This window comes from Oryza sativa, chromosome 3 (assembly GCF_034140825.1).
Source record: "Oryza sativa Japonica Group chromosome 3, ASM3414082v1".
Lineage (NCBI taxonomy): Eukaryota > Viridiplantae > Streptophyta > Magnoliopsida > Poales > Poaceae > Oryza > Oryza sativa.
Genome location: NC_089037.1, coordinates 35,138,857 through 35,153,872, shown reverse-complemented (window position 1 = coordinate 35,153,872; position 15,016 = coordinate 35,138,857). Strand labels below are relative to the sequence as shown.

Here is a 15,016-nt window from a genome sequence, read left to right as displayed (position 1 = left end):
CTAATAGTTTTTTCCTAGCATGTTTTTTTCTTTTTTTACTGACGATAAAAACCATATTTTTCACCCCTTTTTTCTTTTATTTTCTCGTGTGTTTTTTGCATGTTTTTTCTAACAATCATTTTCTCGCGTGTTTTTTTCTTGTTTTTTTTCAAATGTTTTTTTTTGCTTTTTTCCAATACAGGACAATATGTGACGAAATAAAAGCCGTGTAGTAGATGGCAAAAAATCGATGGATTCTATCCGATTCAAACGTCCATCGTGTTTTTTCAGATAGTTTTTTCAGAGCGATTTGTTTTTAATAGATGGTGTTTTTTTCTTGCGCGGTTTTTTCAAACCATTTTTTTAGAAATGGCGCGTTTTTTTACAGTTTTTTCCTCGCATGTTTTTTTTTTAAAAAAATTTACTGGCGATGGAAATAAATTTTTCTCGCGTGTTTTTTTATTTGTTTTATGGAAGATGTAAAACCTTTTTAGCGTGTTTTTTTGTGTTTTTTCTGACTTTTTTCTCACGCGTTTTTTTGAACAGTTTTTATTTTCTCGTGCATTTTCTATTTTTAAATAGTTAGATTAGTTTAGAGATAGAGAAGAGATATATACTGATTAGAAATCAGACTTTGTTTTGCCCTTTCCATTTTTTTTCTCACATGCATTTTTTATTTTATACAAACCAGCTTCTTATTTTGTACGAACCATTTTTTTTCGCCACTTTTTTAGGGAATCGGACATACATTTTTAGATGTTTTTTCGGACTTTTTTCGCCTTTAAAGGAATCGCTTTTTTCTCTTTTTAAAGGAATTGGATCTAGCGTTTTTTTCACCACTTTTTTTTGCCTTTTATAGGAATCGATTTTTTTTCCGTTCGGATCTATGCTTTTTTTTCACTTAGGGGAAACAGACTTTTGTTGTTGTTGTTTTTCTTTGTTTGTGTGGCTTTTCTTTTTCTTTTGGGTGAATAGCTAATATGGTCCTTGAAGTTTCGTTGCGGGCTCAGTTTAGTCCTTGAGGTTTTAAATCGTCCAAACAAATCCTTCAAATTAATCATTTGGGCTAATATAAACCTTGGAAAAAAGTGCCACGTAAGCATGGCAAGTCATCCTCGCGTGCAGCGGTATGAATGAAATGACAATTCTACCCTTATATACCATATAGAAGAGAAAGAAAATACACAAACAAAAAAATAACATGCCAACCCAAGGCCCAACATTGTTGTGAAGGGTGGCCGACAAAGGAATTTATGTGATCAGTGCTTTGGCTGTAGCAATCGTAAGTGACAATTCTAAAATGATCATACATGTGTGAAACATTTGTTTTCTTTTTTATATGGTATATAAGGGTAGAATGGTCATTTCATATATACCGCTGTATGCGAGGATGACTTGGCATACTCACGTGGCACTTTTTTGGGTCCAAGGACTATATTAACCCAAAGTATTAATTTGGAGGACTTATTTGGACGATTTGAAATCTCCAGGACTAAACTGAGCCCGAAGCGAAACTTCAGGGACCATATTAGCTATTCACCCTTTTCTTTTTATGTATCTTTCTGCCTTTGTTCTCTCACTTTTATCATTTTATTTTAACAAAAACAACCTCAAGTACCTTATTGCAAGATTATAGGGACTCAAATGTAAATATAAAAATTACAGGGACTCGAATACAAAAGTACAAACCCAAAAATTAAAATCATATAAAAATGGAATGCTCTCGACCTATAGATTCCATTTTTGCAAACAAATCTTCAATCCGACACATCAATTTTTTTCACCAAGATGTATGGGATATCATGGTATAAATTGAAACCGAGAGTAGGGTGCCTGGGGATCTCGGACTCAAACCGAGAGGAGTGGTGCCTTTTATTTTTCCTTTTTAAGGGGGAATCGGATATAGAATCGGATTTTTTTTTTTTGTTTATGAGAGGAATAGGAGTCGGACCTTTGTTTTTTTATTTTTTCGCTATTTTTGAGTCGGACCTTTTTTTTATTTTTTCGCTATTTTTTTTTGTTTTTGACTGACGAAGGAAGCGTCTCTTATTTTATAAGTACTAGCAAAATGCCCGTGCGTTGCAACGGGTGAAACAATTTTAATGATAATATATGTTTTTTCATGTATAACCATATCAATGATAATATTTGTATAGATTGTTTATAGCTAAGACAATCTGAAAATTGAAACATTTTTAATGTAATGGACCAACCTCGACGATGGCAATCTTACCGATGCTTGTTTAACCTAAAATACTCTTTCAATCATTAAATGTCATTCTTGCAACCAATAATAGGATCAATCAAATCCTACACTACCTCGCATGGTCAAATCTACACAAATAGAGTCATTGTGCACTGTTCTATAAATAATAATTAAAACACGTTTATTTCCATATAATATGTTATAAAAAATAGTAGCTATACTTTAAAAAAAACAGTCTGATAATTGCCAACAGAATATGCAGGGTCTTCAATACAGGAGAGTAGATGACGTAACAAAAGCCGTGTAGGAGATAGAAAAAAACCGATGGATTATATCCGACCCAAACATCCATCAATTTAGCGTTTTTTAAAAGTTTTTTTAGAGCGGCATTTTTTTATAAACGATGTTTTTTTCTTGCGCGGTATTTTCAAACCATTTTTTAGAAATGGCGTGTTTTTTCTAATAATTTTTTCCTCGCATGTTTTTTTGCTTTTTTTTACCGATGATGGAAATATTTTTTTCTCGCGCTTTTTTTATGGACAATGGAAACCTTTTTTTTGGCGTGTTTTCTTTTGCTTTTTTTCTGACTTTTTCTCACGCTTTTTTATTTTCTCGCGTATTTTTTTTACTTCCTTTTTAAATACTTTTTAAATAGTTAGATTAGATTATATTAGAGATAGAGAAGAGATGTATAAGAACTACTAAAACTAATAAAAACGGATTTTTTTTTTTGCCACGCTTTTTTCCCGTTTTACTTTTTTTTCTCTCTAAAGTTTTTTTTTGCCTCTTAGGGAGTCCGACCTTTTTTAGATTTTTTTTACAGTTTTTTATTTTTTCCTTACTTAGGAATCGGATTTTTTTTGCCACATTGAGAATCGGATATTTTTTTCGCTGTTTTTTTGTTTTTAACGAACGACGGAAACACGTTTTTGTTCGCTTTTTTTTTATCGGTCAACTTTTGTTTTTTTTCACCCGGTTTTTTTTCGCCCTTTTTTTTGGAATAGGACAGATTTCGGTTTTTTTTATCGGACAACTTTTTTTTGCCCTGTTTTTTCCCCTTTTTTCTCTAGATCGGATTTTTCTTTTTTTTCGCATTTTTTCGCCTGGTTTTTTTATCGGACAAACCTGGTTTTTTTGCCGGTTTTTTTTGCCTGGTTTTTTTTACGGACGATGGAAGCACCTCTTATTTTTTAAGTACTCCCTCCGTTTCAAAATGTTTAACACCGTTGACTTTTTAGCACGTGTTTGACCATTCGTCTTATTCAAAAAATTTAAGTAATTATTTATTCTTTTCATATCATTTTCAAAAGAATAAATAATTATTTATTAAAAAATAATGTTTGACTATTCTTTTCATTATTTATTCTTTTGAAAATGATATGAAAAGAATCAATAATTACTTAAATTTTTTGAATAAGACGAATGGTCAAACACGTGTTAAAAAATTAACGGTGTCAAATATTTTGAAACAGAGGGAGTAGCAGAGAAGATAGAGAAAATAGTAGAGAGTAGAGACTTTTGTACGTAAGCTTCGACCCAAGCCTGGACGACAGCACGGCTTCCAGAGTCTAGAGCCCATGCGTTTTTTCAGATGGGGGCAGTGTAACAAACCACGACTTTCAGAAGCGGCATTGCAATGCATGTGTAGTACAGTTTGTACCGTGACCGTCAACATTGTGGAATAGCTTTATGAAACAAAACAACCAAATAAAAAAAGACGACAAAATTATGTCAGAAGTGGGATTTGAACCCACGCCCTCGTTAGAGGACCAGAACTTGAGTCTGGCGCCTTAGACCACTCGGCCATCCTGACCACGTTGATATGATCAGGAGAACAAAGAACCTAACCTATTGAACAGTAGTAACACCAAAATATAGTTCGCCATGATGTTCCGTTGTAGGACATGACTGCAGAAACATGGAAAGACTGTATACAAAAACAGCATCTTGGGGGTTTTGCTTGCATTTGTGATATCGTATATATAGTAACTGACTGGAAAACAATCCATAACTTCAAGGGCACCAGATTATGGTGCCAGGAACACTTCCAAAATGTAGCACAATGCTTTCGTAGTTACAGGATAGAAATTCCACTGTTCAAAACTTCACACATGATCTACATTTTGTTACAAAAGAAAATATGTAAACAGATATTCAAAAAGGCATTCCCTTGACCCCTCCACCTAGGCAGCGCGCTCAAATGAACGGCCTCCTGCAGATATATATAAGACACAAGTTAGAAGACACCCTAGGTTCATGAGTAGCAGACAACTACATATAGAAGAGATTCATGTAGCACAAAAAATGTTCATTTAGCACTTGCCACTCCCCCACAGCATCATCTGTCTTTTGTATCAGATTGGGACAGAAATAGCATATTTATCTTCAGGCAATACATTCATGTACCAAAAACACAGCGGTTCTCTGTACTTCATCATGTAATGTTCTGATAATACATGTAACAGGATGGTGCATATTAAGTCTTACATTGCATACTTTATCCTACATAACAATGACTCCTTTCAGTTCTGAATAAAATAACCTTATAGTAGAACCATATCTTCAGATTTGTGTAATGGTAAATTAACTTACCTAGACAAGCTCAATGTAAGCCATAGGTGCATTGTCTCCCCGTCTTGGAAATGTTGGGATGATCCTTGTGTAGCCCCCCTCTCTTTCCCCATACCTGTCTGCAACCTCAGCGAACAACGCATGGACTATATGCTTCTCATAGATAAAAGCCAGAGCCTGCCTCCTCTTGTGAAGAGACCCATCCTTTGCCAGTGTGATCATCTTCTCAACATACTTCCTCATTGCCTTTGCTCTTGGCCTGGTAGTCTTTATCCTTCCGTACTTGAGCAGCTGCGTGGTCAGCCCGCGCAGAAGTGCCTTTCGCTGATCTGGAGGTCTGCTAAGTTTAGGAACACGCCTCCCATGTCTCATTGCCACTATCCTTCCACGGGCATCAATACCAAACAATCGATGCTCAAAGCTTGAAGTCTCTAAAATAAATTCAGCATAGTCCATGAATGAGTTTACCGTAGAATTCATATGATTTTTTGGATAAATGCAACCTAACCTCTTCTTTTAGTGCCACTCACTCAGAAAATTTAGGCATGAAAATTCCAGGTGAAGTAGATAAGATCGTAACACATTCACATGTTTTATGTAGACAAAGCTAGCTAAAGTTGTCCTATGCATTTTTACCTTACAATACTCATTCAAACCATATACAAATCTACAGTGAATGTACAAATAAATCTTGCATTCTTGTTATAACATATACACACCAAATAACATTACACTAAATATTGTGTTGTGGAGGGTTTTTGTTAAATAACTAGGAGCATATATCTAAATCTACATCAGAGACATTACTAAATTAGAGCCACCACTATCCCAACATTCTGAATTATACCAAACTCACATCGAAGGTATATACTATCAGAAGCCTAATTTCTAGTTTGCCATTTACAAATCCACCCCATTCTTACAACCGCATCTCCTACAACTAGAACGCTACAATTTCGAGTGAGCTCAATAAAATCACGCGGGCAATACAGATGCCACTCCTTTACCTTCCCCGAGGGAGAGGAGAGGCGAAATGGGGGTGAGGCCGGAGAAGGAGCTGAGGCAGCCGACCGACGCCGCCGTGGCCGCCGCCGCGGGCGAGAACGACGACCGGAGCTTCCCCGCCGGGGAGGCGCGGGTGGGGGAGGGGAGCGCGGCGCGGAGCGACGACATGCTCCAGGGGGACACGGAGATCGCCGGCGAGGGGGTCGCGGTGGCGAAGGCTGCCATGGCGAGCGACGGGGAGAGGAGGAGGGAGGCGGAGGAGGGTGAGCGGCTTCGGCTGGAGAGGTGGTGGCGAGTGGCGACGCCGCTCGGCTTTGAATCGGATAACGTTTTGCTCTGCCGATTGGGTTCCGTCCTCATGGGCCGGGCCGAAAATGTTCACTGTTCGACCTAATGGGCTGGATTAATTAAGAGTAAAACCGCAAGTATTATGATCCCAGCTGTACAAAACCACACATTTTGACACGTGACACATAACCCCGCATATTATGGTTCTAAAGTTTCAACCATTTTGATATGATGCATAAAGCACTTGTAAATTTGAGATGTGGTTGTAAAATTCAAAAGTGCAGTATACCAAAATCAAAATGATTAATAGTGTGGCTTTTTTAAACGTTAGGACCATAATACTTGGGATTATATGGCACATACCGAAACTCACGTGGTTTTGTGTAGTTATAATGATCAGGCCATTTCCAACCCAAGGCGTTAGACACAGTTTCCATAAACTCCACATCATCAAGAAACTAGTACTAGACACTACCCTTCCAATACAAACACCACTATTCCATATTTAAATTTAATGCTACTTATCTCATATGATGTCTTGGATGTTGTGTAGAAACCATGTCTCATGCAAGACATGGTTTTCTTCTCTTTCCTCATTTATTCACTTGCCACATCATTTTTCATTCTAGTTGATAGCTTATTTAATGTTATGGATACCATTCTAGTCATTGGGTTGGGAATGGCTTCGTAATAATAGATGAGATTTTTATCAAATTTACTCTCTTTTATTTTTCTTCTTGTTTGTCGTTTTCTTGAACTTGGGGCCATTTTTCCACGTTGTAACTGTCAGGACTTGGTAAGGTAGGTAGAAGTAGTATCATGTTTACTCGTCCAACGTGTCTACCATCCTTCTCCTACCTAAATACTGCGCTAATTTATTGTGTTCATAATAGAGTACTACTACTAATTATCATGATCCTCTCAATATGAAACTGGTATCAAGATTTAATTAACAAAAACAGCACCTAAATCGTGCCATCGTCATCAAATCAGCAGAAGTACACACTCCAGGAATCTAAACAAGGATCAAGGGTAGCTAAACAGCTAAAACTGGCTGTCATCCACACCCCAAACTCCATGAAAATTGCAGGAACAGCAGAAAATTGCCTACTTGATCATGGGTTTAACACTTTAAACCCACGTTGTCAGTGGCTGCACGATGGGCCAACAACCTCATTTTTTAAGCTTTGATCCTCACTGGTCACTGGTGGTCACTGGTCAGTGCCCTTTACCCAACATTTTGGTTGGTGTAGGACAGCGACACCAAAGACCGGTGCACCCAGCCCACCACCTTCTCCCTGCACCCACCCCCACCCACGCCTCGAAACACGAGCACTGCAGGTGGGCCCCACCGCACAGTGGCACGGGCGCTCACGTGCACCGGGTCCATCCAGTGGCTGCGGTTGGTGGGAGTCAGATCTCCTATTAAACCCACTCGCGCACCCGTCCCCTCCCCTCTGCCCGCGCAAGCCGCAGCAGCAGCATCAGGGGAAGGGTCTAGAAGCTTCTAGAAGCTTCTTCCGAGATGAAGGTGATCGAGAAGATCCAGGAGGCGGCGGCGGATGGGCGGACGGTGTTCTCGTTCGAGTACTTCCCGCCCAAGACGGAGGAGGGGCTCGACAACCTGTTCGAGCGGATGGATCGCATGGTGGCGCACGGCCCCAACTTCTGCGACATCACCTGGGGCGCCGGGGGATCCACCGCCGACCTCACCCTCGAGATCGCCAACCGGATGCAGAACATGGTACGCTTGTGCGTGTGTGTGTGTGTGTTTGTGTGGTGTCGCCGCCTCTCGATCGCTCATTCTCTCGCGCGGCGCGGTCCGATCTGATCTGTTTTTTTTTGGGCGCGATTTGGTTCGGCGTGGCGGAACGGATCGTAGGAAGTGGCTATGTTTGTGTTGGGTGGGATGCTTTTGGATCATGGGTTTAGACAATTAGATTCGCTGGTTTTGGTTCGGGGCTTTGGTGAGAACTGAGAAGGGGATGTGTTCGATGAAATGCCATTTTCGCTTACTCGGTGGTGATTAGATTTGGTTAATTGCATCAGTCGTTCCTCGTTTGCTTCGGTCTCGTAAGATTGTGCTGAGACGAGCGCACGTTTATATACTGCAATAGTTCTCATTGATACTTGGGACGAAATTTGTTTGAGACCGTGCTGTTGTGTTGTCGGATGATGAGGTTGTGAAATGGTGATATAAGAGCCGTTTGGATGATAATCGGTCGGGTGATATTCTGCGATAACGCTGATAGATTAAGAAATAACAATGCCTACTTTGAGCTCCAGTTCGGTTTGCAACTGAGTTATGCAGAATGAGGTTCCGTTCATGTTCAAGTGCCACACGGTTTAGTGCCTGATTAGTGCTTTTTTTTTAAGATAATGGAACTTTTGAGCTGTTGTGGTTGCAATTTGGTTGAAAACTGGGTTTGTAACTCGTAGAGTTGATCCATCCTGATATCTGGTCTCCCAGCTCCTGGTAATGGTAATGTTAGGAGTGATCTTTCCGAGAGAAAATGTTTTGGTGGATTGAAACGAATTTGCCTTAGAAGTTGGTTAGTGATCAGCGGATGATTGGATGATGTCACACTATTGGGACTAGTTTCCTCACATGGTGAGGATGCTAGACATGGAGTGGTGACTTTGGGTGGATTCATAGAGATGACTTTGACAAAATTCTTGGTAGCAATATGTGCCTTTTGCAGCCGTGCTGATCCCATGCAAGATATTGCATATCTTGCTGACTTGTAGTTCTACAAGTAAACCTGGATATTTTCTCCTGGCGTAGATGATGTTGATAGGATTGGCGAATCAGTTATCATGTTGTTTTGTAGTGGCCTATCATTTATGAATACATCAGATGCTTGCATTTCATCTGTTCTCTGGACTGGGACTCGTGACTACTGATGGTCACAACACAAACAATGATTTGTTTTTCTGTGAATGTTTGGAGCCATGCATGCATTGTACATAAGATGAGCACAGAAGTTATGTCTTCATGCCAATATATTTCTCAATATAAATTTCATAAAATAAAGTATCTTTTGCAATTTCAATATTTCATACATCGTTTTCACTGGTTAAATATAGTCAATGCTTTATATTATTTTGGTGTTGTTTTGCAGGTGTGTGTGGAAACAATGATGCACCTGACATGCACCAATATGCCAGTTGAGAAGATTGATGATGCCTTAACAACAATAAAGTCTAATGGGATTCAAAATGTTCTGGCTCTTAGGGGTGATCCTCCACATGGTCAGGACAAATTTGTTCAAGTTGCTGGTGGATTCGCTTGTGCTCTTGATTTGGTAAATATCTCTTCGATTAGTTATGATAGAAAGGCCAGGATATGGTGGCGAGCTGATTGGTGCTGCCAATATTTAGGATTATGTATATAAAAACCATTTATTTGCTGAGAGAAATCACCACTATATTCAAACCTGCGTTCTATTCTCCAATTGCAGGTACAACACATTAGAGCCAAGTATGGTGATTATTTTGGTATTACTGTTGCTGGTTATCCAGGTTAGCAAAACGTTTCTGCTTTATACAGTGATATTAAACCTTAAAAATTAGAAGCTTTATTTATTTATTTTTGTTTCAAACGTCAGAGGCCCACCCGGATGCAATACAAAGTACGGAAGGGGCTACACCAGAAGCATACAGCAATGATCTTGCTTATTTGAAGCAAAAGGTTCTCTTTGATCACATGATAATGACTTTTTCCATTCAAATGAGAACATCTTCTGTTGTATTAATTAATCACCTGGACATTGTCTAGCATAAGATCTTATTTCGGAATTATGTAAAACTGTTAGAAAACATAGGTGTTTGTTTAGCGTACCTTTGTTCTTTGTCAGCTTCTTATCGAATGCACACTTTCACTGCAGGTTGATGCTGGTGCTGACCTTATCATTACACAGCTTTTCTATGACACTGATATCTTTCTCAAGTTTGTGAATGACTGCCGCCAAATTGGCATAACTTGCCCCATTGTTCCTGGCATAATGCCTATAAATAACTACAAAGGTTTCCTGCGCATGACAGGGTTCTGCAAAACTAAGGTATAGCCTGTTTCTGTAGCTCCATGATTAGTAATTGCATGGAGATAGTTCAAATGGACATGGATTTATGTATAAGCTTCAATGTGCTGTACATTGTTTCCCACAGAATGCCACTGAAAATTTTGAATTTAATAACAGATACCAGCTGAGATCACTGCTGCACTGGAACCTATTAAAGATAACGAGGAGGCGGTCAAAGCATATGGAATCCACCTTGGTACTGAAATGTGCAAGAAAATTTTAGCTACTGGAATCAAGACCTTGCACCTTTACACGCTAAACATGGAGAAGTCTGCTCTAGGAATATTGATGGTAATTTCCACATCTTACTTGATGCAGTATTTTGGTCTGGTGCATTTCTAACAAGTAAAATTTATCCAGAACCTTGGATTAATTGAGGAGTCCAAGATCTCAAGGTCATTGCCTTGGAGGCCCCCAACAAATGTTTTCCGTGTCAAGGAGGATGTCCGCCCTATATTCTGGTAGTTGTTTAAAAAAAATATTTGTCAAGGTAATTGAATCTTATTGTTATAAACACTCATTCAATCTGGTGAATGATGATAACTGAGCAGGGCTAACAGACCAAAGAGCTATATTTCAAGGACCCTTGGTTGGGATCAATACCCACATGGGCGGTGGGGTGATTCCCGGAACCCATCGTATGGAGCACTTACTGACTACCAGGTTACTTCCATGCCCCTCTGTTCCAATTACAAATTTGGTGTTCTCAACCATTTTTTCCCGATATGCTGTCTGCAGTATTTTGAAACACACTAAAAGTTACATTTATCTATTATAAACTATAAAGTGAACTCTTACATATGATTTAGCAACGTCAGTACCTCTGTGTACTGGTACTTGGTAATTGTCGAATACTTGAATGTGGGATTGTGCAACATCAGTTGTCGGGCATGTCTATTATTTGTCTCCATATTACATAGAATTGTTCTTTTGTGATAACAAGTTAAGAAATTTTCACAAAGTTGTTGCTGTGTGTAGTAACGCGTTCCTTCTTATTATTTTACAGTTCACTCGACCACGTGGGAGGGGTAAGAAGCTCCAAGAGGAATGGGCGGTTCCAGTGAAATCTGTTGAAGACATTAACGAGGTAACTGCTGGGCTGCTTGATATATTATATATCTTTATTATGTATAGATAAATACGAGTGTATCATTTTTTTTTTGCTAACCAATTTCTGTCACACAGCGATTCATGAACTTCTGTCAAGGAAAACTTACAAGCAGCCCATGGTCTGAGCTTGATGGCCTTCAACCTGAGACAAAGATAATAGACGACCAATTGGTGAAGATTAACCAGAAGGGCTTCCTTACCATTAACAGCCAACCTGCTGTTAATGGAGAGAGATCTGATTCAACAAGTGTTGGTATGTTCAATCTATTTCTTATGTTTGTTCTTCCTTTTGTTACTGGAAGCAGGATCTTTAAGCATGTGCATGTTTCTGCCATGGCGCTCTTATACAGTGGTAGTACTTAAAATGCCAGTAGTTCATGTGTCGATTGTATCTGAAATTGAGAATTATTATGATGTTTCATGTTTGTAGTGGGCATGAAGATTTTAAACCTTATTTGTAGCTTTACTAGTGACATTTAATTATGAAATGTTCACTGGCATGTTTAATCATATGCCCCTCCCTTATTATAATAAACCTGAAATCAACATCGCCATAATGTCTGGGTTCACTACAATCGACACATTAGCTATTTGCTATTCCACTGTTTAAGGTGCAAACTTCAACTTGTTCATTAATGTCTGGTTTTATGTATAATGCTATATGGGCGTGCCTTGCCAACCTGCTTACTGGTATCCTACTGTGCAGGATGGGGTGGTCCTGGAGGCTATGTTTACCAGAAGGCCTATCTTGAGTTCTTCTGTTCAAAAGAGAAGCTGGATCAGCTAATTGAGAAGAGCAAGGCATTCCCTTCTCTTACATACATTGCCGTGAACAAGGACGGAGAGTCATTCTCAAACATTCCCACAAACGCTGTGAATGCGGTCACATGGGGTGTTTTCCCTGGCAAGGAAATAGTCCAGCCAACTGTCGTTGACTCAGCCAGCTTTATGGTTTGGAAAGACGAAGCTTTCGAAATTTGGTCAAAGGGTTGGGCTTGCCTGTTCCCTGAGGGCGACTCATCTAGGGAGATACTAGACAAGGTAATTCGACACAAACCTTAGCGTTGAACCTAATATTTTGTCGTAGATAAAATTGAACAGAACTTGTTGCACTGATCTGAATGCCACCTTTTCTCCTATCCTCCCAATTTCTCATAAGACTTGCATGTTAAATAGAGTGTTTTAGAAGGCATTCGTCTAAATTCTAAAATACCATTTGGCATGTTTTCCCCTTATCCCATGCCACTTGAACCACTGTATCAGCCGTGATAGGGTTGTGGCATTGTGCTACATTTCATTGTATACTCCCTGTATACTGAATGCATCACCTGACCTCACAAGCTTACACATTTCGCTGCTCTTCGCTTCTCAGGTCCAGAAGAGCTACTTCTTGGTTAGTCTTGTGGACAACGACTACATCAACGGTGATCTCTTCGCGGCGTTCAAGGAGATTTGATGACATCTTATAGTCTGCAACCTCTCGTGTCTGAATTCCTATCTTTATCAAGTGTTATTGCTTCCACGACTATAGGACAGCTTTCGTCGAAAGCTTTTGCTCATGTGATCTCGAAGGATTCATCTAGTCTGATTTTTCGTGACTTGTATCGGTTTTATTGGATTCATCCAACATATATCAATAAAAAATGAGTTGTGTTTCCTTTCTTCCTAGTTCAGTTAAAATTATTTCCCTCCTGCGCTTGTGCTGTAATTGTCTGTGTACCTGTTGTTTGTGACTGTGTTAGTTCCCTTGGATATGATTTCGTATTTGATATGTACATGGAGATAGCTTAGCTTCATTATTGGAGTATGAAGTTAGTATGACATAGTCACTCTCCTGGAAAATTGACACTGCAAACCATATTTTTATTCTGAACCACAAATCCTAGTCAGTCCGCTGGCATATGCCGTCCGTTTGCTGAATCCAGAACGTGGGTTTGGAGATGTACGGCTGAGATGCCTCTATGCGAAGGGGATTTCGTGGTGAAACGAGATGGGAGTAGAGCAACGCCCGTGGAAGATGCTTCAAACTTCCACACTTTTGAGCAACGATCGGCAGTAGTAAGGTAGACGATTTCAAGATCAAAGCATATGAAGATAAACAACATCAACAACAAAATTTGTTGGGGTTCTATAGAGAGAAACAGAGCTACATACATACACTGTTTTGTATCTACCATCTGAGATGATGAAAAGATGAAAAACTAAAGAATGCCCCGGCGCCAACGCCAGGACACGCCGCGCGCGCGTCACCCGAGCCATCTCTTGACCCAGCCGGCGCTGTATATTTACACACGTTGCAGCATCGATCACCACCTGTTCGATCGCGTCGCCGTCACCTCAGAACGGGACCATGCCCATGCCGGCGCCGGCGCGTGGCGTCGTCCCCTTCACCCGCGGCGACGCGAAGAGCGACGAGTAGAAGTCGTCGCCCGGCGGCAGCATGTCGAGGCCGCTGTACATGCCCTGGATATCGTCGTAGCTCAGGTCCACGAACAGGCTGCTGTTGTTCCTGGGGATGGTGGCGGCGGCGGCGGCGGCCGCGGTGGCGTCGTCCATCGATTCTTTCTTGGGCACCATCATCGCCGTCGCCGGCGGCGGCGCAGGCTGGAACGCCGGGAACGAGTCCAGCTCCGGGAAGGGGTCGTTGTCCACGATCTCCGACTCCGGCGTGCGCGTCTCGCCCCACGAGTGGGTGTGCGAGTGCGACTGCGACGTAACCATGTCGGACGCCTCCTCCTTCACCTCCTTCCCCTGCTGCATCTTCTCCCACTCGTTCTTCTTGTTGTACAGCCGACACAGCACCCAATCATCCAACTGCACAAACAATTCACACCAGATCAGATCAGACCACGATCCAATTATCGATCATCACTCCCACCGAATAATCTTCGATCGAAGCAAGGATCATTGCTAGTAATTCGGATGAATCTGAGCTAAGCTTACCCTGAGAGATCCCTTCTTGGCGCCCGCGGCGGCGCGGCCAGCATCGGCGAGCCGGTACTCATGCATGATCCAATCAGTCTTGACCCCTCGCGGCGCCTTGCCGGCGTAGAACACGAGCGCCTTCTTGATCCCAAGCGTGCGCCCCCGCGGCGCGACGGGCTTGTCGGCGCCGGTGGCCTTCCAGTACCCGTTGCCGGCGGCGCGGTTGGGGCGTGACCCATTAGGATACTTGCGATCCCGCGGGGTGAAGAAGTACCACTCCCTGGCGCCGAACAGCGCGCGCTCGGGCAGATCCCACGGGTCGAACTTGTAGAGATCCACCTCGGCGATGATCGGCACCGGCAGGCGCTGCCCCGCCGCCTTCCTGCACAGGTAGTGCTCCACCAGCTCGTCGTCCGTGGGGTGGAACCTGAACCCCGGCGGCAGGTTCAGCTCCGCCTCCGCGTCCCTCTCCCTCCTCATCCCCATCCCCATCGCTTCTTGCTTGCTTCTCGCTGCTGCTACTGCTTTGCGTTGTTTGAAAATGTTGTGGGTTGTGAGGGATTTCTCGAATGGGGAGAAATGGCGGGCGGAGGGGGGGATATATAGAGGGAGGTAGTCTGGAAGGTTCGGCGGCGGGGGGATGAGTCAAAGCGGAGTCGGCGGCTGCGGGAAGAAGAGGAGATGGGATGAAATGGGGCACGTGTGGTGGTGAGGTGGTGGGTTTCGAGGAAGGAGGCCACCTCCTGCGTCGGGGATTGGACCCGTGCGAGGATGGCGTCACGGCCGAGGTCAGCAGAATTGGGACAGCTCGGCGCCGCGGTCGGGTCGGCGGTGCGGGTGCGGGTGCGTG

At 41.9% G+C, this 15,016-nt stretch overlaps 3 protein-coding genes and 1 non-coding gene across 4 annotated transcripts; 1 reads left to right on the top strand and 3 right to left on the bottom strand.

Moving 5' to 3' along the window:
* Positions 1 to 3,914: 3,914 nt before the first annotated feature.
* Positions 3,915 to 3,998, bottom strand: TRNAL-CAA (transfer RNA leucine (anticodon CAA)). The gene has a single exon. It is a non-coding gene; the product is annotated as a tRNA-Leu (tRNA).
* A 168-nt stretch (positions 3,999 to 4,166) lies between these two features.
* Positions 4,167 to 6,054, bottom strand: LOC4334555 (large ribosomal subunit protein bL17c). Its single transcript, XM_015775073.3, has 3 exons — positions 5,764 to 6,054; positions 4,778 to 5,187; positions 4,167 to 4,397 (listed from the first exon to the last, which is right to left on the bottom strand). The coding sequence occupies exons 1-2, from the start codon at positions 5,984 to 5,986 to the stop codon at positions 4,778 to 4,780; spliced, it is 633 nt and encodes a 210-aa protein (XP_015630559.1). The 5' UTR covers positions 5,987 to 6,054; the 3' UTR covers positions 4,167 to 4,397.
* Positions 6,055 to 7,502: 1,448 nt separating this feature from the next.
* Positions 7,503 to 13,013, top strand: LOC4334554 (probable methylenetetrahydrofolate reductase). The gene is made up of 12 exons (NM_001402309.1): positions 7,503 to 7,793; positions 9,172 to 9,354; positions 9,511 to 9,571; positions 9,658 to 9,740; positions 9,937 to 10,110; positions 10,249 to 10,422; positions 10,492 to 10,592; positions 10,683 to 10,794; positions 11,138 to 11,218; positions 11,317 to 11,494; positions 11,948 to 12,282; positions 12,614 to 13,013. Exons 1-12 carry the CDS (start codon positions 7,575 to 7,577, stop codon positions 12,695 to 12,697), a joined length of 1,785 nt encoding a protein of 594 aa, NP_001389238.1. The 5' UTR covers positions 7,503 to 7,574; the 3' UTR covers positions 12,698 to 13,013.
* Positions 13,014 to 13,345: 332 nt separating this feature from the next.
* On the bottom strand, positions 13,346 to 14,737 carry LOC4334553 (NAC domain-containing protein 2-like). The gene is made up of 2 exons (XM_015775072.3): positions 14,185 to 14,737; positions 13,346 to 14,055 (listed from the first exon to the last, which is right to left on the bottom strand). Exons 1-2 carry the CDS (start codon positions 14,656 to 14,658, stop codon positions 13,579 to 13,581), a joined length of 951 nt encoding a protein of 316 aa, XP_015630558.1. The 5' UTR covers positions 14,659 to 14,737; the 3' UTR covers positions 13,346 to 13,578.
* Between the last annotated feature and the right edge of the window lie 279 nt (positions 14,738 to 15,016).

Excerpts from the sequence above, each read along its gene's own strand:
- LOC4334555 (XM_015775073.3), bottom strand. The coding sequence starts at position 5,986 with ATGGCAGCCTTCGCCACCGCGACCCCCTCGCCGGCGATCTCCGTGTCC. Across the intron at positions 5,188-5,763 it reads TCTCCTCTCCCTCGGGGAAG|AGACTTCAAGCTTTGAGCAT; the intron begins GTAAAGGAGTGG and ends AATTTATTTTAG.
- LOC4334554 (NM_001402309.1), top strand. The coding sequence starts at position 7,575 with ATGAAGGTGATCGAGAAGATCCAGGAGGCGGCGGCGGATGGGCGGACG. Across the intron at positions 7,794-9,171 it reads CCAACCGGATGCAGAACATG|GTGTGTGTGGAAACAATGAT; the intron begins GTACGCTTGTGC and ends GTTGTTTTGCAG. Across the intron at positions 11,219-11,316 it reads CTGTTGAAGACATTAACGAG|CGATTCATGAACTTCTGTCA; the intron begins GTAACTGCTGGG and ends TCTGTCACACAG.
- LOC4334553 (XM_015775072.3), bottom strand. The coding sequence starts at position 14,658 with ATGGGGATGGGGATGAGGAGGGAGAGGGACGCGGAGGCGGAGCTGAAC. Across the intron at positions 14,056-14,184 it reads CCAAGAAGGGATCTCTCAGG|TTGGATGATTGGGTGCTGTG; the intron begins GTAAGCTTAGCT and ends TTGTTTGTGCAG.